The 25,543-nt window shown below is 42.8% G+C and overlaps 1 protein-coding gene across 1 annotated transcript in view; it reads right to left on the bottom strand.

Annotated features, from left to right (window-relative positions):
- Positions 1-24,666, bottom strand: part of CLPTM1L (CLPTM1 like) — an 88,347-nt gene extending 63,681 nt beyond the window's left edge. Inside the window, exons 1-7 of the mRNA XM_024195098.2 lie at positions 24,346-24,666; positions 19,815-19,915; positions 17,528-17,717; positions 13,693-13,838; positions 8,754-8,832; positions 5,361-5,478; positions 37-131 (exon numbers count right to left, since the gene is read on the bottom strand). Coding sequence (XP_024050866.1) covers positions 37-131; positions 5,361-5,478; positions 8,754-8,832; positions 13,693-13,838; positions 17,528-17,717; positions 19,815-19,915; positions 24,346-24,537 — 921 coding nt within the window. The 5' untranslated portion in view covers positions 24,538-24,666. The remainder of the gene's footprint in view (positions 1-36; positions 132-5,360; positions 5,479-8,753; positions 8,833-13,692; positions 13,839-17,527; positions 17,718-19,814; positions 19,916-24,345) is intronic.
- Positions 24,667-25,543: the final 877 nt, after the last annotated feature.

The raw sequence follows: 25,543 nt of genomic DNA, 5'->3' as shown, positions 1-25,543 counted from the left end.
TGTATACTGCTTAAAAACAGCAAGTGATCCACTTACATGGAATGCTGCTACAAAGAATGTCAAAGCCAAAAAGTATAGATTAGTATCCACAAAAATTCCTTTTACTTCATCTGCATCCTTTTCTGAAAAGCCTGGAAGAAAGAGTAGGTAAAATGTGAAAGTACCAAAAAATTAGCATTCTAGATATTAATATAGTAGATTCAAGTATAAAGGAAACCCTTTTTAAGTGACACAAGTTTTAATAATAATAATAATAATAAAAATAATAAAAAACGGATAAATAATAAAAACCAGATGCTAGCTTTGCTGACAAAAAAAATCAATTTTTGTATGTTTTACTTAAAAACATTTTGAGCTAGTAATTTATAAGATATTGATCTTGACCAGTCACTAAATTTGGTCCTACAAGAGTTTGTCTAGTCTTTAAAATCAGCTCCAAAATGAATAAGGAAAGGGGAAGCTTGGCAACTAACATTTTATACACCTATACGCCACAAAGCTTTTGCTGACTGTAATAAGGTGTCATTAATCAGGAAGGCAACCCTTCCCAGAATTGTTGCCTGAAGAATATTCAGAGAGTCCAAGGCAGAAGGGACCATTGTGCTCATCTAGTCTGACCTCTTGTATAACAAAGGCCACAGAACTTCCCCAAAATAATTCCTAGAACATAGCTTTTAGAAAAACATCCAATCTTGATTATAAATTGTCACTGATGGAGAATCCTAGTGTAGACCTGCCCAAAGTAAGTCCTGGTAAGATTTAAAATCCTCTGGGAGGGAAGACAAGGAATCTGGGATTACAGAGTTGTCCAGGAAAGGAGAGGATGGGACTGCTGGCATCACTTGGGGTAGAGGTTGCTCCTTTGGCAAAGGCTGCCCCAAAAAGAGGTGTCTCAAGAGGACAGACCTCCTCTTGCATCTGTAACAGAGGCCACTCTTGGGGCTGGTCCATCTCAGGATTAAGGGAATTGCCCTCTGGACTGGAGTAGAAATCTAGACCTCTTCAAGCAGGGAGTACCCCACAGGTCCCAATGTGATCACTGTGTGAGAGAATATGGCATAGGGGGTCAATACATTGAGGATGCCAAGGATCTGCCCTTACTGTTAGAACAGCTGTGCTCTTGGGGCAGACACTTTCCCTTTGCTGCCCATTGCAAAATCTTTGGGACTTTTCGCCAAGGCAAAGACCAACTGGATGACTCCATATTAGAGTAACAGAAGTCCTTGGGCACTCTTGGTGGGCACTCCGGCAGGACCACAGAATAGCCCAATTTATCCACAGTCCAATGAGAGAAGGGCAAAGTTGGTATCAGGGATGGGACTGTTGTCAGTACCAGAAAATCTTCCATGACAGTACCAAAGAGCACAACAGAATTGGGGGTTTCAAAGGGCACCTGTGTTAACTGAAATTAATGGTGACTAAACAGAGGACAGAGATGGCACCAAGGACAAAGGGAATATCAGTGGTGCCCCACAGGCATCTACACCGAGGAAGGTGCCTGTGGTTTCACTGGTACCGAGGGCATCAACAGTAGTGGCCTCAACCCTGAGTCTGTAGAATTTGAGGGGCCTGAAACAGCTGGCAGTGCTGATAGTACACCTGCCTCCTGAGTAAGCAGGGAGGCTGGTACAGACAGGCAGAATAAGTCTGTTACTACCATATAGGCTTGTGAGATTGTTGATACCAAAAAGCAGTGGCACCATAGGTACCAGACTCAATGGTTGTCCACCAGGTGAGCCCTGAGTCAGTGGTACAGTACTGGGAATCTCCAGCCTTGATGTGAATCGATAGCTTGGCTGTACCCTGGATCTTGTGAATGTTGAAGAACTATCTTTGATAAAGAGGACAACTCTCTCCTCAATTTCGAACATCCCTGATCTGTTTTGTAGGTCTCTTCTGGGGTACCTCAGGGAACACATATCGACCCCTTTCTCTTCGTGGGGAAGAGTCAGAGTCCAGGGGTCTATCAGTGTTGATGCAGAAGCTGGCTGGCTGAGGACTGCCAGTCCTGCTAGCGGAAGAGGGTCTTGGTGCTAGTGCAGGCCTCATAGCCTGTTCCAACAAAAGCTGCTTCAGGTGAAGGTCTCTTGCAATCTGTGTTCTCCCAACAGATGATACATTCTCCTTAATGTGACTTTCACCTACACGCAGTAAGTGTAGGAGTCAACTGTTGGGAATAGAAAGTCCACCTAACAAGCAACGTTTGAAGGCTTGGACAACGCTGCATGCACTATAGTGCTGAGCACCAGAAATTACTATAAGGACAAACTAAATTAGCTACAAACTATACTACACTACAGATACTATTAAAAATTCTTTACAAGAGAAGTCCCAGTGACAAGTGTGATGCAGAGAAAAAAAAGCCATGAGAAGACTCCCACAGGGGGAGCTCCGACTAAGGATACTGGTGGTATGAAGGGACTGAGGGGGATTAGGGTAGCATCACCCTTATATTGTTTCAGAAGGGGCCAAAGGCAACACAGGGTGGGCGCGCCGTTCCAATAGGTACCATGGTGGGGAAAGTTTCCAACTCTGATGCCCTCAGCACAAATGCACCTGAGTGAAATACCCATCTGGAACCACTCAAAGAATAAGCAATGTAGGTTATTCCTACAAGATAGTGGACTATAACCCTCAAAAGTGACTCTGAAAAGGACTTAAGAAACGATGGTGGATAACCAACTGAACATATATTCCCAGCTCTAGCTAGAAGGGCTAATAATCAGACAAACAGGAATACTGAGGAGGGACATGATATCATCCCAGCATATGGCTCTTGTGAAACTACTGCATCTATCAGCATTTTAAATGGGATGATGAAAAACTGGAAAGAGTTCAGAGGAAAGCCACAAGAATGATCGAGAATCTGAGAAACAGGGCTTACAGTGAGAGATTTTAAGAAGGTCAATTGATCTAGTTCATTCAAAAGGTTAAGAGATGACAGTATATAAATACCAACACAGGGACAAGACACTGATACTAGAAGGTTCTTTAACCGAACAGAAAAAGACATAAAGAGATCCAATGGCAAGAAGCTGAAGTCAGCGAAGTTCAAACTGAAAATAAAATGCACATTTTTAACTGTGAGTATAATGAACAGATTACCAAGGTTTGTGGTAAATTCTCCATCATTCGGCGTCTTTAAATTAAGACTGGAAGTATTTAGAAAGATTAAACTACAAGTTACTGAGCTAGATGCAGAAATTACTTGGTGAAATTATATGCTCTGTGTTATACAGATTAGACTAGATCATAATTTTCCTTTCTGACCTTAATCCATGCCTTTCCTTTATCCTATATTTTCAGGAAAGGGGTTTTCTTATTGAACAGAATTTAAAGTTTCCAGTACTAGAGAGCCCTTTCTTAATGAGCAAATTTTCTTTTTAAATAAGACAACTCAGAATTTTGTGGGACGATTGTACAGGGAAATTTCTGTGTCTTCTTATACCCATTAAAGTTAGTTATTAAATGGGAAAGAGCCATCACATCCTCTCAAGATAGATGTATGGGATTTTAAAATGTTTCATACATATTTGTCCTGTTTCAACAAATCTATTGGAGTTGAAATATAAGATCATAATAGTAGTACTGGGCATCAGTGAAAACAAACTCCTAAATTTTGTTATCTTGAGGTCTCTGAACTATAAAGAATGCATCAGATACTGATTCTGGTTTTGGTTTTGGATACTTTTTCTATTATTTTTAAGAGATAGAAAAAACCTTGAGAAGAATTCACTCCTTCACTGTTGGCCCTTTTATGCTGCTGTTGTAGTTCAGAAGACTCTTTACAGCCCAGATCTGGCTTGGGAAAGTCCCGCCGGCTGCAGGATTTGCACAGGGCAATTTATGCTGCTTATTATGCCTCTGCCACAAGTCCCAGGATAGGAGGCATGAAGAGGAACTTCCAACCATATGCAGCTGGGGACAGGCTACTTAAGATACTCTGGGGACCACAATTGCAGCCCAGAACCAGGAATGTGAGAAGGTAACTTAAATGTACTTTAGTTCTTCCTCTCCCAGAGATGCGAGTTTTGTGCAGCGCCTTTAAAAGATAGTGTAATAGAGCTGAGGGGTGAAAACATTATCTAACTCCCTGACTCTCCCTTTCACAAAAGCATAGATTTTGCATGCCTGGAATCTTGTGACTGTACAAATTTGCACAACTATTCTTTGAGAAAGTATGCAAGTTTAGATGCTTTTTTCACAAATTATTTTAATAAAAAAATTGTCTCAACTGGAATGTTCACTTAAGAGATAAGCTGGGGAAGCTGGTTAATTTACTCAGCTGCCCTTTACTTTCTATTTCTTTTTCCAGAATGGCTCTCCTTTTCTTTTTTACCTGCCTAAATTGTGTTACTTTAAAGAGATGTACAGTACTGACTTTTGTATCTGACCGTCTGAAGATACAAAACACAGAAAGTTTCTTATCAGTGTTATTCATTAAAACAAAAACCTCATGTATTATTTTTAATAAAAATATTTTATTGAATCTATGTTATAACAAAGACACAATTTTGAAAACTCTGCAAAAGAAATCCTGAGTAGAATGGCAGGCAGTGTACAGTTCCTGAAGCTGGTTGGCTGCACTGCTGTAGTGAGGCAGAAAAATTACTGGTGAGCAAAATACACCACAGACAGGGCAGAGTCAAGGGAATGGAGAAGACATGATTGGCCTGCCAATGACCAGTCTATCTGGAGGTTAAATGTTTGATTTCTAAAATTTCCACTCATTCTGGATATCCATCCCTAGCAGCTTAAATTCAGGTCTTAGGTACGCAACTCCAAATGAAGTTATTTGGAGAACGGAGGTATTTCTTAAGATTAGGATCTGTGTATCAAGTTAACTACTTGAGAATTGAGGCCATCTGAATTAAAGTAGGCTATAGAAGCATGAACTACCTCCCATAGTTTATCAGTCTGTTAGCAATAGGGCATTTCTTTTATGTATACTTTATTTTTAGCTAAGTGAATATAATGAAGTGCCATTTTTATTTAAGATTTTATTTTTCAGGAGTTCAAGATAAAACATTTTTTAGAAGTATACTCCAAATAGTGACTTTTTTTTAAAGCAGCACTTATGGACTTTCACATGCAAAAGCCCCTAACAACTAGTGGAAGGATCACTGCTCCCTTGCAATATTAGTCTCAGCTGCTGATTTTATTGCTTAATTTTAACCACAACATACTATGTGTACAAACTCAAGATGATGTATATTGCAGAAACCCACAGATTTTTCTGATAGTGTGTCAAACAAGACAAAAGAACTACACCATTTTACAGTACTGTAGAGGCAGTCAATATGTAGTTTATACATTAGAAGTTAAGAACCTGACCTTCTGCTGTGAAAAAGTAAACATACCAAACTGCTGCAGGGAGAACACTGCATCTTGCATGTGGATCCAAAATCGGAGCTTTCCAAGAGATATTTTATCATATGACACTGTAAGAGGTAGCTCTGTCGTTGAACGGTTTATTATCTGCATTTGGACAGAAAATAGTCTTAACAACAAAGTTAATATACATACAAATGGGAATGCAAATGGAAATAACAGCTAATACTTAGGGGTTGTTTAATTTTCATAAAAAAAAATCAATAAAGCAGTATTTAAAACACCATGTGTTAATATACTAAATGTGTAGTTTGTTCTATTCAGATGCTTATACAACCCTCATCTCTGAAGCATCTAAGCACCTCTGATAAGTGCATTAAGCAACATAACTAACATTTCCCATATGATTCATTCTCTCATCACCTCAAGAGGGGCCACTGGGTATGCAATGTTGTGTTTGTTTTGGAAGGGTCTCCATCTTACTTCCTTATGCATATGTGGGTCTGTCTTGTTGCCTGGGAGCAGGCAGATCTCTGACCTTAAAGGCTTGTCTACACTACCTGCCAGATTGGCGGGCAGTGATCAATCCAGAGGGGGTCCATTTATTGCGTCTAGTATAGATGTGATAAATTAATCACCGAGTACTCTCCTGTCGACTCCGGTACTCCACTAGAACGAGAAGCGCAAGCGGAGTAAACATCAGGAGAGCATCACCTGTCGACTTACCGCAGTGAAGACACCATGGTAAGTAGATCTAAGTATGTCAACTTCAGCTACGCTATTCACATAGCTGAAGTTGCATATCTTAGATCGACCCCACGCGGTAGTGTAGACAAGCCCTGAAACTATTGCCTTAATAAGGTAATAATCTAACACAGTGACTGGGTTATGTCGTCTTCTGTATAATTCAGTGTCAACTATGGGGTTAGGAATGGGCAATTTGAAGCTAACAAGGCCCCCTCCCCCACATTCTCTCCTACCATTTGAAGTTGCTGCCCATTTCCCACTTCTCTGGTCCTGGCCAGATAGAGGGACATGACTCCCACACACAACCCCATCTCTCTGGGCTATGGTTGAGAAGGAATGTCTCTCACAAAGTGGGGAGAGAGGGGAATGGGGCAGCAACAATCCTACCCCCAGGAACGAAGGATTCTCATATGTAAGCGTAGATCTGGGTCCCCCGCCCCTGTATGGAATGAAGTCTGAGGCCTTCTCCATGTCCCATGTCTGTGCTGTGATCTGGGGGGTCCTGTGACCCTCTCCCTAACTCCCCATGTGAACCATCATCCAGAGGGTCCTGAGCCTCTTCGCCCACCCCATCTGCTAGTTGTAATATTCAGTACCCCCGGTGGGGGAGACAAGACAACCCACTGAGATGAATGAAGCAATTCACACCTCTCAGAACTCTCATTTCAGGCTGTATTCATCTCCATGGGGTGTTCTCATTCATTTAAGAACATCTGGGCCCCTTCATATCTCTTGAGTGTGCTATACTGCAGAAGGATGTATAGAGCCTCTTCCCCGAAGATTAGACACAGAGGTCCTTCCCAAATCTCTATCTCCACTCTCCTGCCCCTCCTTGTCTCCTGCTGATGAATGCATTCCTTACAGTTCCACCAGTGCTACCTTCCTACCTCCTCAGGGCCCCTCCAAGCTTACCAGGGGCATGGAGTGGCAAGGAAGAAGGTGGAGCTGGTGTGTGGTAGCTCAGAGCAGCAGGGTAATGCGGGGGGTCGGAGCCAGGGACATGATAGAAAGCATGGAAGAGATGTTGAGGCAGTGGTGGGGGTCTGAGCAATTGGAGGAAATTTGGGGAGTAGGAGCAGTGAGGGGCTGAGAGTGTATTAGAACAGTGCAGGGAATAGGAGGGTGGGAAGGAAGGGATCAGAGTTGAAAAGCTGGGTTTTTTTGGGGGGACAGAGACAAAGCCTCCCCAACATCATCCACATCCATCATGTCGGTCCCCTCTTCTAAAAGCTTCCCCACTGATTCCATTTTAGTTCCTGCATTTGCTCCTCAGCTTTTCAACCTTTGGGATCCCTGCCAACGTTGGGAGGAGGAAGAATCAGGTGCGCAGAACAGGCACAGAGAAGGGAGGACAAAGAGATGATGTATGGGCAACACACTCTGTGTACAAGGTAATCACTGCAAGGAGTCAGAGAAAGTGAATGGAAGGGCTGGGCTGTGGTACATGAGAGTGACGAAAAGTTATTTAAAAAAAAAAAAAAAAAAAAGAGAAATTAAATGTCCAAGAATTTGTTAGTGCAGAGTTAAACTTGCCCAGAGCTGCCTCATACCTTTCCAGAAATGTGAACAGTGGACAAAGTTACAGCATTTGTGGAATTGCTATGTAATCTAAGAATGCAGAGATGTAATAATTTTATGAATACCATACATGACCAGGTTAATGAGAGGAAGTTACTGTGTTAAGACTTTCCTGTATGAACGCACTGATGTAACTTAATAGGGAGCTGTGTAAAGAACAGGAAAATGATAATGGCCCCTGATAAGAACACCCCTGTGGACACTTGAAAGAATATGAAAAGCCAGCAGATTTAAGGTCTCCAAGGAAGATGCAAGCTTGTTTTGCCAGGCTAGGAACTTAGAGATCAAAAAGACTGAACAGCTTTTAAAAGAGGACTCTCACTGAAGCAAAGGAGAGAAACAGTTTGCGAGTTAAGGGAATGGACTATTCCAGTCAGACCCTAGAGGTCTACAGACCTGCCTGGATCCTCACCTGGAATATAATTAGTTACCTGGCAAAATAGACAGATGTCTAGTCTATGTTGTTTTCAGATCTGTTTTTCTCTGAAATGCTTTTGTTCTAAATAAATCTTCTCTAAGGAGGCGGTTTGGTCACTGATTACCACTGTCGCTGCTTCTGGATAAAACAGAACAACAGGGTCTGAGTCTAAGTTAGACTTACTAAGGTAACCATGGTTAGTACCAGGTGACTGCAACCAAGGGCCTGGCCTGAGAATGGAAGGGTCATGTAATTCCACCCTAAATCAGAGGCACCAGCTACAGGCTTGAGACCTACTGAGGGTGCTCAAAGAGACCAGGAATCATAGAAGATTAGGGCTGGAAGAGACCTCGGGAGGTCATCTAATCCAACCCCCTGCTCAAAGCAGGAGATGCAGCCAGCCTGGCAATCAGTGTGTATCTTAACTTGGAGTTTTTCTGGTTTAGCCAATTTCCACATTCTGAAAGAACACCCTTAATTCTGCATTAACAAATTTTTTGGGCATTTAATCAACATCTAATCTGAAGATTAGATTAGCAACATATTAGCTGTGTCCACTGAATTTCTGTGAGGTGGGCTGCTGTAATGGAAACAAGGACAAAGCCTTAATTACAGCAGTACTAGAGATTTCCTTAAAACTGTAATTCAAAATTTAGTGAAAAGGCATTTTGTTACTCACCATTAAATCTTTCACTCTGTTGCTTAGCTGATCAATAAATAATATTGGAAGGTAATGCACAGTCTTCCCCAACTGAACCCTATGATGTTCAAACATGGATTTTTATGATTACGTTACTCCAGAAAGAAAACTTTTTCTAATCATATTAGTGCACAAAAAATAAATTTCTGGAATCAATTATACATAGTTTCACACATATTTAACTTTAATGTGTGCCATGAAAATTTCCATACTGGACCTCTTTACCCTATCATAGTAGTATATTTGGTGCAAATGAGAATTCATCCTTTTCAGTTCACTTTTTGCAGTTTCAACTTCATGGTTAGCAATACAGAAAGACAGGATAAGTGAAGAGTTCCAGATACACATGCAGTATAAAGGATAGAGAACGAAAGAAACAAAAGATGGATAAAACTATCATTTGAAGTTGGTAGTGAGGTATCTACAGCATGCAGAAGTGGGAGCAGACATTACAATGTCTGGTGAAGACAAGAAACTGTATCCCAGTAATGAGAGACTGGGGATTACCCATATTTAAAATTTTCTTGATTGTAAAAATAAGTTAGTCTATGAAACCAGTGCAACTTAAAGAGTTTTTCACAGCACTCACCACAGAATTTGAATACCTCAAACATTAGAGAGAAAACGTGGATGAGGCAATATCTTTTATTGGACCCACTTCTGTTGGTGAAAGAGACAAAGTTTTGAGCTACACAGAGCTCTTCTTCAGGTCAAAATAAGAGCTCTGTGTAGCTCAAAACCATGTCTCCTTCATCAACAGAAGTGGGTACAATAAAAGATATTGCCTACCTTGTCTCTCTAATATCCTGGGACCAACACGGCTACAACTACACTATAAATCACAAATATTAGCGAAGTCCCTGTGCCTTGTAAACACTAGGAAAAACTGCATGTATAATTAGTCACTGGGGCAGCTCCACTGGCATAAGTAATGGTGGGAGACAAACCATACACAAGGCACAGGCCTATTTACTACCAGGTCATCTAAACAGAGGTGGTCTAGATGACATGGTGGTAAAAAACCCAGTGCCATGTCAAGACTACAGCTTCCACAATTGCCGGTAGAACTGTAGAAGTGCACCCATGCGTGTCCAAACTTTGCCAGAGTAAATACAGCTACACTGAACACAGTGGGAGTACTTGCAGAAAAGAACACTATTCAAAGTATGGGCGACAGAACCAGGCCCAAGTGACGTACCCCAAGTCACACAGGAAGCCAAAGGCAGAGTTCCGAATAGAATCTAAAACTCTGGAGTCCCCATCTATTGACCTAACCCCCAAGACCATCTTGACTCTCTAGTACATTGAATTGGTGCTGCTGATCCCCTATGAAGAACTATCCTGCACTTACAATTTATCTAGATTTAAGCATCTGTAAGATCAAGGACATAGTTGCCTTCTTCTAGAAGAGACAGTTGATCCCAGATCATTGTTTCCCTCCCACCAGATAAAACCTGAATTATCTGAGGAAATATCCATAATAAAACATCTTCCACCTTTCACTCGGTGGCACAGCCTCAATGGCATTCTCCCAATAGGAAATAATTTTCTGCAGCACTTCAGATTATTCTCACATTGATGGTAGGGACTATTTTAAAGATATTCTGGTGCGAAAACTCTGCTGAGTGCACAATGGCAGTCAAAAAGACCACTGGATATTTGTTTCTTAATACCTTACTGAAAATAACTGAAATTATAATGCATCATTGTGACCCAAGTACTCCTGCGTTCACACGAACACATTATTGTAATATTTGTACAAAATATGCTTTCTGAAGTACCATATGAAGACTGGGTATTAATATTATTGTAAAATGCATGTGTTAACATTGTACGTGAAGTTATGAATTCTCTCTGTACGATGTTACTAAAACATGTTTAACGTCAGACAGCCAAGCCTAGGTAAAGGCGATAAACAGGACTGTCTCAGACAAAGGAATGTGCGTTTACCACAATTTACATATTAGCAATAAATAAAGTCATCAAGCTAAACAAGGGAGAGTTAACCTGGCCCTTAACTCAAAAGACAGAGAATTAACATGGCTCCTGCACCCTAGAGAGAGACATGAAACAATTTCCAGGAGGCCTTCCTGACTTGTAAGACCAAGGCAATCCCTTTAGGGATATAAGGAACAGAGAGAACCTCCATCTTAATCTTTCACCTTAGGAGACACAGAAACCAAGCGATTTGATCTCTGTGATGGGTCCTGGCAATGCCTGCCAATAAAAAAAGATCGAATTGAGACTGTGGGTAAAAGAAATTATCTTGGACAAAGACTGATCTTGCTAGATTAAGTTTTAGACTTTTAGACATGCATTTCCACTTTCATTTTCTTGTAACCATTTCTACCTTTATCTCTTTTACTTAGTAACAATCTATGCCATTGTGTTAATAAACTTGTTTTACTTTTAGTATAAACCAATTAGTGATCTGTTTGAAGTGAAGGGTGTATTTAACTAAATTAATAAGCTCTGATGTACTGACCAACAGAACAGCAAATTTTAATTATCCTCTGTGAATGCACCATGGTAGCAGCTGTGCACTGCAGAGAAATGTCTCTCAGGAGACTGGGGGCTGGAGTGCACTGATTGCTACCTCCTAGGCAAGTAGGGTTGCCAACTTTCTAATTTTTGAAAACCAGACCCCTCTGCCCCGCCTCTTCCCCCCGCTCCACCTCTTCCCCCAAAGGTACCATGCCTGCCCCGCCTTTTCCCTCGAGGCCCTATTCCCCACTCGCTCCTCTCCCCCCCAATCACTCGATCCTCTCCACCTCCCTCCCCCTTCCCCCTAAGATGGACTCCCTCTGCTCTGGGGCTGGGACACGAGCTGCAGCTTGACGCAGAGCCTGCTGCCTGCCTGGCCACAAGATGCAGCTAGGAGGTGTCCCCAGCTGAGCAGGGGCTGGTGCAGGTTGATGACGCTCCCACCCCACCCATGCATAGTAACCAGACTTTTGATGTCAGGTCAGTACATCTGACTGGACAGTCCGGTCGAAAACTGGACACCTGGCAACCCGATGGTTTGGGCTAGGAGAGCCTTGAGAAGTTTGCTCGTGAGGAAGATTGATTGCTGTGGCAGGCAGCTGACCAGTCTTGTTGCTAGCAAAACTAACTCTTGCTGGGGCAGAGAGGTTATATAGTGCTCACAGCTCTGGATATCTCCAGCAGCATATTACAATCATAAATCAACACTCATTTATTATCTTCCCATCTCAAAACAGATGTAGCATAAAGGTGCAGAGAAGGGCAGTGAAAATGCCGAAGCATAAAAAAACTACCATGCGAGACATTTTTTTTTTTTTTTTTTGGAGATGAACTGTATAAGTAAAAAATTACATTGAGAATGTTAAGCTTTCAGGGCATTAAATGCCAAATGTTTCTGTGCAACCTTAATTCCTACAAAGGGTCAGAATTATGATCCAATTTTAACTATACAATCACATGCTAACATTCCTGACTCATGCCCTGTGTATTGTTGTGACACAGAAACCTCGTGGCAAACAACTGACCTAAAACTTGACTCACTCACTACACTAAACATATCTTGCAGGATATTTATCCATGAAGAACAGCATATACGAAAGCTACAGAAAGCTCATAACTTGCAAAGATGCATAATCATTGCAATATGTACGTATGGGTAACAAATAAGGAATAGTATAATTATGTTAAAAGTATGCTTTATGGACTCTGAATAGAAGTGAGTCACCAGGGGATGTTCCTTTGTAATGGCCCATTCAAACAGGAGGGAGTTCATGGTCATCCTGTCCTGCTTAGCTGGTGATGTGATACAAGGATCAATGGTCTAGCCTTGCTCCAACGCAAGACTTTCAATAGAAAACCATCCGAGACAAATGCAAACAATCAAAATCACTTGGAGATAAAAAAGGAACATTACAACAGTCAGAATAGAATAAATACAAGAGATTACTTCAGAATAACAGAGAATGGGGGGGGAAGCACTCTGTTTCCATTCACTGAGGAGACATCTTTGGAGCAGGAATGTTCTCATGAAAAATTGGACCCTGGTTCCTGTGAAGCCAGCCAGCTCTGCAACAGACTGAACTTTGGGGTGGAGTAGGGTGGAGGGACCTACTTTATTAGATAGGAAAGGTAACTATTAATAAACATTGACCCAGGTTCACTTCTTATGATTTTGTTTTATATTGTACCCATTTGTTTCCATCACCTTCTCGTTTCTAGTAGAAATTCTAGTCTCTCTTATAATCAAACAACAGAAGGTTTATTTAATTGTTCACGAGTCCTATGAGACTTTACAGGAACAGTGGTTTAAGGGAAAACTGGGATACACTGCACCTTTGGGAGCAGAGGATTTGGGAATTCTGTGAGTAGCCAGTGTTGAGACTGGAGCTCTTCAAAGGGACTGAGGGATTGGAGTGTATGTATTGTTAGCCTGCAAGGCAGATAGGGCTGGCATAGCTCACAGGAGCGTGTTTGAGTGATTGAAAGGCTGGTGGTGGTAGGGCAATGACACCCCACCACCATACGCAAGACTCTTTCTTGCTGGAGGCTGGGGGTAACAAAGTGACTCACAGTCCTGGGTACCCCTGGAAACCATCACAATTGTCTAATCTATGCACTGAATGAGATGGGTTTCTATGGAAACCGGATGTGATCATGCAGTTAAAGAATACATCATCATACATAAGCACAAGCGGGCCACAATTAAGATGTGGTGCAATCTTGGGTCATAGTGTAAGGGCTACTACTATTAAATATTGCTCATTGTGATTGCTGAAGTTTAAGTCTGATGTTAAAATACCCTTTTCCCAACAATGAGTTCTGTGATTTTAACTGTACAACTTTAATATTTCACTAAGAGGTTATTTAAAGGAGAAATTAGCCCTATAAACTGAATAGCTCTAAGTCTAACAAAATAAAATCTCTGTAAACTTACATCTTCATGTATCGGTGAACATCAGCAGGGAGAGAGGATCCATCAAAAATAAAATCTTCCACCATAACATTTAGAGTTAACCTTGACCTCCAATGTGAGACAGGTTCATCTAAGGCATTGGTCTGTTTCTTTTCTGCTTCAATTTGCTTTTAAATAAAAAGGAAACAAGTTGTACACATTAAATGCAAATTTTAGAAAAAATAAACAATAAGTCACTTAAACCCTGGATTACAATTAGCTACACCAGAAACATGAACACGTGGAAAATTAGCACTATTACAGCTTAGACCAGACATCATATCAATATTTTTCTAATTGTGCTGGAAGGAATCCTATGCCCATTGCTATTTGAAACTAAAACTGAAAAACATATATGTTTAGAAAAGAGGAAATATTATACTTCTCTGGTTCAAGACTTAAACTTTTAAAAATCTGAAGCCAGTTCAGAAAAAAAAGTTAATTAAAAAAAACCACTGATTTTCTGATTACTCTCCATGCCTATTTTGAAACAGCCAGAACACTGACATCTGCTTGCTCTGTATAAGGATGTGGGAGCGTGGGGATAACACTACTTGCACTGAGTTTGTGCTGTCTCAACACCACTTTCATGTGACATTTGTAAAAAGATCTCAGCTTCCATTAGGAAAGAAAAAAAATCTGATCACTTGTTATCAAGCAACTAAGACTTCAGAACTGGGTGTCAAAAAAAAAAAAAAAAAAAAAAAAGAACCAATATTCCGGCTGTTTTTTCATTCTCTCAAGTAAATTAAAGAGATACAGTTGCCATTCCGTTTGTTTTGCTTTGGATCATTATGCAAGACTCTCAGTCTTTCCTCCATTAATGCTTTCTTTATTTGTTGTTGAATACTTGCTAGGATTTGTTTTCTTCTTGGTCCGCTTTCAAGCAAATAAACAGCAGACTAATGGAGCTGGAAAGAGTCTACACTTTGGCCAGTCACTAACATCTGAATGAAGTTCTGGATTTTGCTTTGCTACACGTGTGGAATTGCTTAGATTAAGTTCATTGTGCAAAATCCACATGGCTGCTATTGCCGTGCTACAGGACAAAAATTTCCACCAAAAATCAACATATCCTTAAAAGATGTATTGCTTTCTGGCCTGACCCAGAAGTTCAAACATACCATCACCAAGCATACGTTTTTTAACATAAAGGCCAGGATTGTCTTTCATGCTGTAAGTTTCAGTACAGTATATTTTAGCTTTTGCAAAGAATCCCTCTTCAAAAAGGACTTGAATCACAAGTGCATTTTAAGTCCATCATGAAACACACTGTGCCCACAAAATCTGCCTGTCCTTTTTCCTTAAGAACAAGGATAACTCAGGCTGTCGAACATGGGTGGCAGGTACAATAGGCCAGGGGAGATTAAGCCTCCCCAAACAGGATATTGCGCTCCTCCCTTTGGAGGCGCGTTGGCCTGCCACCTTTACAGTGCTGCCGCGGAAAGGGTGCTTGGGCCATGGCCCCACCTGCACTGCTCCTCTTCCCACCCCCACTCCACCTCTTCCCTCAGGCACTGCCCTCACTCTGCCTCTTCCCTGAAGTCCCTCCCCACCTGCCGCTCACGCCTCTCCAGTGTGAACGACAGGGGGCCACCCTTGGGTGAAGAGGCAAAGAGGTGCTAGTGGCAGGCAGGGGAGGGGGAGAAGAGTAGAGCTCTGCACAGAGATAAATCACGGAGCTGCAGAGCTCTACTGGGAATCACGGCGGCGAAAGCAGCAGCATCACAGGTCACTGCTCCCAGGAACCAGCACCCCACGTCGGCAGCTCCTTGGGCACGGCTGTACTGCTCACAGCTCCGCTCTCCCCCGGCAGCTGTCCCTGGTTGCACTAGTGTGTGCAAGCGGCTCGCACACTCTCGGACAGGAGTCCCTTCCATGCAGCGCTCTGCATCTCTTGCCCAGAGGTGTGCGAGCTGCTTGCACACATTAGTTCGATCAGGGACAGCTGCTGGTGAGCCTGGTACCAACCCCAGTGGGTGGGGCTGGGGGAAGTACAGCCACGTCCGAGAAGCTGCCCATGGAGGTAGTGGCTAGGGTTGCCAGGTGTCCGGTTTTTGACCAGAATGCTCAGTCAAAAAGGGACCCTGGCGGCTCCGGTCAGCACCGCCGATCGGGCCATTAAAAGTCAGGTCGGCAGCGCAGCAGGGGCCCGGGGCTAAGGCAGGCTCCCTCTCATATGGTGCATATGTCCAAATAGCTTGAAAGGTATCAGTAAGAACTTGTTTTGTGGATTTAACCAGTAAAATTTGAAAATATTTTTCAAAATTAGTGACGTTCTCCTTGGTTGTAGCTGGCAAGGTTCACAAGAACAACATGGGGAGTATCTTGCCTAAAGTAAGCCTGTACACATATTCACTGCTAAACCATCTACAATCAGGCCAGTCAGTTCTAACTTGATGAATTCAGCCTTAATCCCCACAACTTCTGAAGGTATTTTTTATTTTCTGTGTGATGTCACCCACTGTACCAGACTCCACATCTTCCATATTAAAGAGAATGATATTTCCAACACCTCACAAATCTGATTTACACCAACTCATTCATGGGTCTGCAAGCAAACACAGTAATAAACCTAGCTTTCTGAGACTCTTCCTTACAGATCTTGTAAGTGCCTCTATAACATTTCAGTTCAGTTTGATTTAAGATTAAAAGGCTCTTTCCAGCCTGCAAACTATTCAAAACTTTAAAATTCAAATTATGTTTACTGATCATATAATCAGGATTAAGCTAAGTGTCAAACTTTTGAATCTCCTACAAAGTATAGTGTGGCTTTGCCAGCAAATTAAACTCACTTGCCTATGCAAATTTCAGTATCCCCCTCAAAATAAGATGTGATATACAGAAACAGATGTTGTTAAATTTACAATAAATATTTTAAATGTTGCTGTACAGCTTACTTTGAAAATTCAACTGTTACTTGCTTTCTGGCAAAAATAACTGCCTTTGAACTACTTGACTGTAGCTGAAACACCCAGACCCAATCTGTCCCCTCCCCACACATTTCTAATCAGAGCACTGACATTCAAAAAGACGATCAGCAATGTTCTGCTCCTCAGTTCCAGTTCCTTCTGCTAAAGCAGTGGTTCTTAACCTTATCCATACTGTGACCTCATGTTACAATAAACAGTTTCAGGACTCCCCTGTCCCCATTCACAGAGAAAGGAAAGGTGATTACAATCACCACCAATCTATTTGCAACCACCAAGTTGAGAACTCTCATCCGCAGTGTTTCTCAACCTTTTCACATTGGCGACCCCTTATTCACAGTCAAATTTGCACAATCACCCCTTACATTTATTATAAAATAAAAAAAAAATCCAATTATAAGAATAAGCCTATATAATTTGAACACTGTCAATCTTTCAAAAAATACTTGATCTTGAAAGGTAAGGATGTGTGAGTGAGCGAGATTTTCTTTGCTTTTAGTCTGTAATACAATTTTCAAAGTCTTACAATCCCAAATTGCTTTTTGTGACTCCCTGTGCTCACAGAGGTCAAGCTGATTAATAATATCCAAAGGTGTTAGCTGTATTGCTGACATCAACTACATCCATCCTCCTCCCTTTTGAGTCCCTTCTGCTCTGATCAGCCCTCCTTCTTCCGCCCACTCCTCTTTGACACACCTAAATAATATTTTCTAGTTCCTACATGTTACCCCGCACCTGCCCTTACTATTTTAAAAAGTCATTTGATATTTTATTTAGGGTTTTTTTTTCTGTTTAAGAAACCTACTTTATGTCTATCTTGACATGATAAGAAAGATGTTTTCAGATGCTCTTTTTATACATTTTTACCACCAAGGAAAAAAGCCTACCTGGGTGGTGGATTCTCCAGTGATAAGATTAACTTCTTCTGGTTTAGGGACCATGTATGTGGTCAGAGGACTTACTATATGCACCTGTTTGCCATCGTGCCAAGGTAAAATGCCAGAATGGTGAAGAAATATGTATGCATACAGTGTGCCATTATTTCGAGTTTTCTTTGGTACAGAGACATTGACTGTTCTAAAATACAAAATACGTTATAAAATAGTATAGTGAAGTCAATTATAAATACAGAATTCTTGCTACTTTTAAATGCTATATTAGAACTTGCTTTAAAAAAATATTTAGAAAGGGTGAACCAAAAAAATGAATTTCATCATCATGTAACAAACAAATCTTCAGCAAAATGTATTCAGTATAAATCACTAACTTATCTTTTGTCAAGTACTTAGTGACAATGAAATTCCTCTTCAGCCATGGTAAATTACAAACACAGAACTCTGGAAAGAGTGTAGCAAGAAACAGCATGTTTTCATTTTGTACTAGCTGTGAATGCTTAATTTTTCTTTTCTTTGACAAGCTCTGGTATAAAATTACTCCCAATTACTACTGAAGTTGCATGGATTAAAGTTCCACACAACGTAATCATTATAAAACATGACAGCAAATTACGAACTAATTTGAAGTTCTAAACAATTCAATGTATTGTTAAGCTATTCTATCTCACTTCTTCAGATTCCCCAGGAACGAATTTTAAATATTTCTCTAACTTTGTCAGTGTCAGACAATGAAACTTTCAACTCAGAGTAATAGTAATATCAGTGTGTTTAAATGCGGAAAAGCTATTCTTGCTTTATCTTGGATTACATAGCCCCAACTGTATTTCTGTTAATTATACCAGAGACTAGCACTGCACTGAACACTTCACTGAACACTTCCATGGACCACAGAACCAAGTTACATCACAGTAAAAGAAACATATTTACTACCCATCTGAGCTGAAGCATAATATGACCAGAGGTTAGGCTTTCCAATTAGTGGAGTTACAAGAAAAAAAAATTGAAAACACAGCAGAATCTGATATAGACAACCCAAAAGCAAAATGGCAGGGTGTTTTTGGGTTTTTTTGTTTTGTTTTTTTTTTTAATGAAAAAGTGAAATAGTTTCTCTTTAAACTGATGATTTGAAGTGGAATATTGACATAGTTCTAGAAAAATTAAATATAAAAATTCATAACATTTTAAGTCATAAAAGTGTGATTCTACTCTGAAATAAAAAGGACATCTTCCTAGTCCAATTGACGTTCCTTCATAAGTATACAGAGTCTTAACTGTTTACTTCAGCAACAAAGAATTAGTTTATATTACTCTGTTAGAAATGCAGAACTAACACAGACATGGAAAAGTGAGTTGGTGATGTGCAAGCTAAAAACATAGCTTGACTTTCAGATTCTAGGCAAAGTTGCAAAAAGTCACCTGACATGTAAACTGAGCAGATATGATATAGAAGTTATTGAAGGACAAACCTGGATTTTAGTCACTATTCAGCGCAGAGCTATACTTTAAGGCATCTTGATTAGCATTTGTAAAATATTTACTTAAGTTGCTGAAAACAGTTGTTTTAAATACTGGCAGCACAATCCAAACTATCCAAGTACTTTAAACATTTGGCACATTATATACCATTGAATCTGCACAATAAAGGGACATTAAAGTTGGTAAAACTTTAGGTCCAGAGCAGGCGACTAAGCTTCAAGGTTCCTGGACTGTAATAAAGGCAAAAATACATGAAGCCCATCAGTGGGGCCAGAGTGGATTATATTTCTTCTTAAGAACTACATTTTCCCTTCTTTGTTTCCCTTTATTTTTAAATGAATTGGAGATGTCAAGAGATTATAAAATATTAAAGTATTAGAAAATGAAAAACTAGTATACAGTCAAAAACAAGATGAGTTTCAAACTGCCATTGATACATTGTTTGAAGTACATGTATTTCCAGTACAGCAATCAAAAGTAAAGCAGCACTTCATTCTCAACTTTAGACTAAATTTGCAATAAGGCCTGACATTTTGACAGACTTAACATTAAAACTTTTATTCACTATTATTTTCTTTTAAATAAAGCCTGAATTTCCATATGCTGTATACTGCATTAACTTTGATGGTGGAAAATCCACCAGAGTTAACAACAACAAATCACTATTTCAACGTGAAAACACTGTGGTGCATGGCAGATCTACCTTAATTCACTGGCACTAACATGCATCACATAACTATTATCTATTAGATACAATAATTCTGAAGGAACACTAAAGAACTTTATAATAATAATACTTTACCTTTCAAATCTGGACTCAATATCAAAATCCTCCACATTCAAAATCAGATCTATATTATTCTCAGCACCAATGTTTGACCGTGTGGTAGTGTATACACTTAACTAAAATAAAAAAGGATAAAACAGTCAGTGCATGGACAAAGAACTGTTTGTTCCATGCTAGCAAGGCCACATTCCATATCTCTAACAAAGCTGTTCTAAGTTTGCCCATATCAGGTGGCATAATCATCATCACAGGAAAATAAAGAAGAGAAGACATATGATCCACAGAGAAAAATAAATTATAAAACATTTCCAAATAAAAATACATATGACTTGACCACCCCTGATCATTACAGGAATAATACAAGAATACCAACAGAATATTTGTGGGGAAGAGAGCCTAGAAATTGAATACAGACCCTACAATAAAACATTAACAACTCAGGGTTTGGGGGGGCTCAAGGCTGGGGCAGGGGATTTGGGCGCCCCTTGGACGACTCCTGGTCAGTGGTGGTGCTAAGGCAGGCTTCCTGCCTGTCCTGGCACCGCGGACCATGCTGCACCCTGAAAACGGCCAGCAGCAGGTCCGGCTCCTAGGTGGAGGCTCACGCCCGCAAGTATTACCCCCCTACCTAGGAGCCAGACCTGCTGCTGGCCACTTCCAGGGCAGAGCGTGGTGTTGGAAAAGGTAGGGACTAGCCTGCCTTAGACGGGCAGCACCGCCGATGGGACTTTTAAAGGCCCAGTTGGCGGTGGTGACCAGAGCTGCCGTGACCCAGTGCGTTACATTCCACTACCCAGTACTGGGTTGCGACCCGTAGTTTGAAAACCACTGGCCATGGGGCAGTCCTCTGGGAGGATCAGAAAGATGCCTTCTCCCCCAAATTGAAAGACATTTCACATTAAATCAGGTGAATTATCAGGCTGTGCACCACTCTCTGCTGCTATAGGTGAAATATAGAGCCTACTACAGCTAACAGTTACTCCATTAGTCAAGTGCTGTAGATCTAAAGGTTCCAACCCTTCTGGGCTCCATGGTTCCATCTGATTTATTTTTCTAGATTGCTTTTTTAAAAAATTGGGAAACAACAAAACACATTTAAAGAAAACGAAGGTTGCAAAATTAAACACCCGAAATTTAGAAATGCCAGAATTAGTGTTGCCTGTGCATCTTTAATTCAGTCCCCCTGTGCTTATGTATGCATTATGATACAATCTTAAATCACATGCTACTTTTTCTATAGAAGAATAAGAATAATACCTTGCTCTAATATATTAACTTTTGAGATATCTCTCAAAGCACTTTACAAAGGATGCCAGTAACATTATCCACATTTTACTGATGGGGAAACTGAGCCACAGAGAGGTGAAGTGACTTGTCCAAGGTCACCCAACAAGCCAAGTGCAGAGTAAGGAAGAGAACACAGGTTCCCTGAGTACAAGTCTAGTGCTCTAGCCACAAGGCCACATTGACTCCCCAGAACCCTTTTCTCATTCTGTACACAGGTTGGACTACGCTCAAGGAATGAACGAGGACTTTGTAGTGAATGAAGTTATCATCTGTACAGCCTGTTTCACTGAAAGCTAGACAAATTCAGACTAGAAATAAGGTGTACATTTTTAACGGTGAGAGCAACTAACCATTGGAACAATTTACCAAAGATCATCACAGAGTCTCTATCAGTGATAATTTTAAAATCAAAATTGGATGTTTTTCTAAAAGCTATGCTCTGGGAATTATTTTAGGGAAGTACTAGGGCGTGTGCTATACACATCAGAATAGATCATCACAATGGTCCCTTCTGGCCTTGGCATCTCTGAATCTATTTGTTAAAGAACTTGAAAGATGAACAGACAAAGGATGGTCTCATGACTGAGGCAGCTAGATTCTAGATGTCTATCTGCTATACAAGTCCTATGCAATACAGGGCAAGTTATTTAACCAAATTTAGCTAACTGTGTGCCCCCCATTTCTGAATGCCCAACTTGAATCATACAGATTTGCAGAAGTGCTGAGCACTCAACTGCAAAACAAGTCAACTGGAATGGTGCTTTGAACATATAAAGTACAAATGTTAATTACTCTGAAAAATCAAGACCTTGGTGTCTCAGATGAGGAACTCCAAATTAGTTGATACAGTGGAACCCCAATTATCCAATCTAATTGGGCCAGATCAGATAACCAAAAATCCAGATAAACCGGAGAATGGGCAGTGGGGCTCCAGCTGTCAGTGTTTTCCTGGGAACCAATCCTGTCCCACTGACTTTAAGGCTAATGGGATTTGGATTCTGGCACCAGGCATGCTACTTATTAAGAATGCAGTTTGGAAGAAAGACCCCAGATGCAGGCAGGTTTGCATGGCTGCAACCAGGAAAGGAAGCACTAAGATGTACAGCCAGGGGTCAGCATTCGGCATGTCCCAGTGCTTCCTTCTAAGGCTGCAGCTCCACAAACCTGCCTACATGAGCTAAGGGGCTGCAGGCCAGGCGGCTATGGGCAGGGCATTAGTGGGAAGGGGGGGGGGGGGGTTGCAGCCCAGATGCTGGAGCTGCACATTATCCTCATCCGATCTGTGATCCGCAGAAATTATCTGCAGATATCTGCGGATTTGCAGGGCTCTATACCGGGGTCTGAACTGAGGCTCCAAGCTCGGTCAGGGAGAGAGTCATGACGGACCCTCCACCTACCCTGGGTGGGGGGCCCAAGCAGCCCCCGACCCAGTGTCCCAGCCCCCCGCCCAGGGCAGGTGGAGGGACCCAGGCTCCCCACAGCTGCCAGCGTGGCTCTCCCCGACCAGGTTCCGGTCAGGGAGGGGGGTGGCTCAGAACCACAGCCCGGCCACGGTAAGAGCCGGGTGGGCAGCTGTGGGGAGCCACAGTGGACCCTCCACCTGCCCTGGGCGTGGGGCCTGAGCAGCTCCCAGCCCCTGTCCCCCAAGCCCTCCGCCCAGGGCAGGTGGAGGATCCGCGACCGCCTGCTCTTACCGTCAGAGCCCTGCGTGGATACAAAATTTGTATCTGCATCCGTACTGGTATCCGCAGAAATGGTCCACAGATATATAACTTCCTACTGTATTTTCCACTGAAAGCGTATGCCCAAATAAATGTGTTAGTCTCTAATGCGCCACAAGTACTCCTCGTTCTTTTTGCAGATATAAAGTGGATGGATACCCGTGGATTTGCAGGGCTCTATCCACTTGTGTTCTGCTGGGGTGCTGCAGTCAGGGAAGGAAGTGCTGGGATGTGTTCAGCCAGGACTCCTGGAGAGAGGTAGAGGTATGTCTGTGGGCCCCAGTGCCTGGTAAAAAAGCCACACCATCTAGGCTGCAACCTCCTACTCTGCTGCTACCCTGCCCATAGGCACATTTGGAGGCACGCAGACAGGGATGGCATATTGAAGTGCTTTCTTTCCTGGCTGCCAAACTGCCTTCCACTTATTAGTAACCACAGAATAATGGCAATTTTTTGCTGGCAATCGAAGGGATTGCTAATAAGAGAAATCTACTATGCCACCAACTCATTAGAATGTTCTGAAGCTAAATTCATTAATGTTTGTGAAGCACTCATTATGCTCAGATCATTACAGAAAAGCCCATGAGTACATTAATAATTCCATATTCAGTTCAAGGTTTAACCTGTGTGTAATAATGAAGGCCTCAGACCACATTAAATAGGGGAATATTGAACACAGCATATGAATAGATAAGCCACTGAGTACCAACCATACAGTCTAGTGTATGACACAGAGGTCCTAGAAAACAAAGTGTATGATCATGTAATTAATGACTATCTTCTGAGGGCTTGACTTCACAACCATTATTATTACAACTATTATTTAAGTGTAAATGCTTTTTGGTACATAATTCTGTATAAGTACTTAGAGTATTTGCTCTCTTTCTCCTAGCCTTGGCAATACTGGAAGATGTTTGGGAAATACAAAATATAGGAACATAAAGTTCTTCTAGTTTAATGAAATTGTGCCTGTCTGGGCCACCTGCTCTATTTCTTTATTCGTTCTTCTCTCCTTATTCCCACTCATTCTCTTCAACTACATATTATTTTATTCCTCAATTGCTCTTTCATAATCCCATTTTCCTTCAATACACAAGATCTCCCTTATTCTTAGATTCTTACCTATTAGCCTCATTACTAAGCCTCTCTCTTTCCCATGGTATATTTCATCTTCCACTTGCTCCTTATTCTTTTCTATATCACGTAGATGTCCCCTAGTCTCATTTCTCTCCCCCCCCCCCCCCAACGATGGAAGCACAGATTATAAACTGCAAACAAAAAAGACTCTCGCCTATGGACGTAGGGCCAGACCCCGTTAACTGCTACAGAGCTGGTGCCCGCCAAATACACGCCGGCAGAGCCCTTAAGCTGCTCACAGCCAACGCGCTCACCCCTGCCGGAGCCCGCAGACCGGCCGACCAAGAAGGTAACCATCTGCGGCCAGCGGAGCGGCGACCCGGGGGCAGGCGAGGGGCCGGGGAGCTGCAGCCCGCCCCTCGGGCACGGGAAGGTGAGGGAGAGCCCAGCCCGCGTCTCACCTGCAGCTTGGGCCGGCGGGCCAGGTAGGGCCAGATGCAGCCCGCCGCGCCTCCCGCCCGCTCCTCCTTGGCCGGGCCCGGGGGGGGGCAGGGCCGCGTACAGACGATCCCATACATCACCCAGCACGTGTGCGCCACGTACACCGCGAACACCCCCACCACCAGGCTGGTGAACGAGCTGCGGCTCAGCATGGCCCCGCCGCCACCGTCCGCGCAACCGCCGCCGGGGTCACCCGAGCCGCCCCTGGCCACAGAACGCCGGCATCCTCGGCACCCAGCGCGCGCCCGGCACCGCCCAGCCCCTCCTCGCGCGTCGCGACTTCCGAGAGACAGCGGAAACACGTGACCTGCCTCTCCCCGCAAGAGGCCTCCGGGAAAGGTAACTGGTTCCTGCTGGGAGGACAGCCCCGCCCCCACCAGCATCGACCCCGCCCCCCAACTACTGCTGACGCGCCCCGTTCCACCCGCCCCGTCACCCAGCGAGCTTGCGGAGCAGCGGCGGGGCCTCGCACAGCGCCATGCTGGGTCCCGCTGCAGCCGCTGTGGCGGCAGCGCGACCAGACCAAAGTCTGCAGGGCAGGGAGAGACTCTTCCGGGGCCCCTCCCTGCGAGCCCAGCCCCCGCCGCGCATTTGCCCGCTGGCTGCTATGTGCCTGGGCCCTGGCGCCCGATCAGTCACCCCCTGTGCAGCTGGGCTTGCCAGGTGCCTGGTTTTTGTCTGGAAAGTCTGGTCAAAAGAGGACTTGTTTAGTGGCCAGTCAGCTATACTGACCTGACACCAAAAGTCTAGTTACCACCAGTCGGGGGAGGCCCCAGGTCATTAACCCATGACAGCTAAGCGGCCAACTATGCAGCTTTCTCACAATGCTCCTGTACCCACCCACCTGTAGTGGGAGGCCTTGCATCGCTCTCTAATTGCCCCCTTACCCGGGCTTCTCTGCATCCCACCATTTCACCCTGCTCCTGTACTAGAGTCTCCCATTCGCTCCCCTATGTCAGCAATTATATGTGTCCTCCTGTCTCCACCATTCCCTCACTTCACTTGATGCCAGGAGTTCTGTCTGTCCCCCATTCCCATCTCCAGCCCCTATTAGGGGCTCTGTGTGCATCCTCCCCACTATGAGGGTCTTCCAATTTCCCCCTGCCAAAGATTCATCCTCCCTTCCCCTACACCAAGATCCCCCATTCCCACGCCATG

Source organism: Terrapene carolina, unplaced genomic scaffold (genome assembly GCF_002925995.2).
Source record: "Terrapene carolina triunguis isolate 2854851 unplaced genomic scaffold, T_m_triunguis-2.0 Scaffold613, whole genome shotgun sequence".
Classification (NCBI taxonomy): Eukaryota; Metazoa; Chordata; order Testudines; family Emydidae; genus Terrapene; species Terrapene triunguis.
This window is presented reverse-complemented; position numbering and strand designations above follow the sequence as displayed.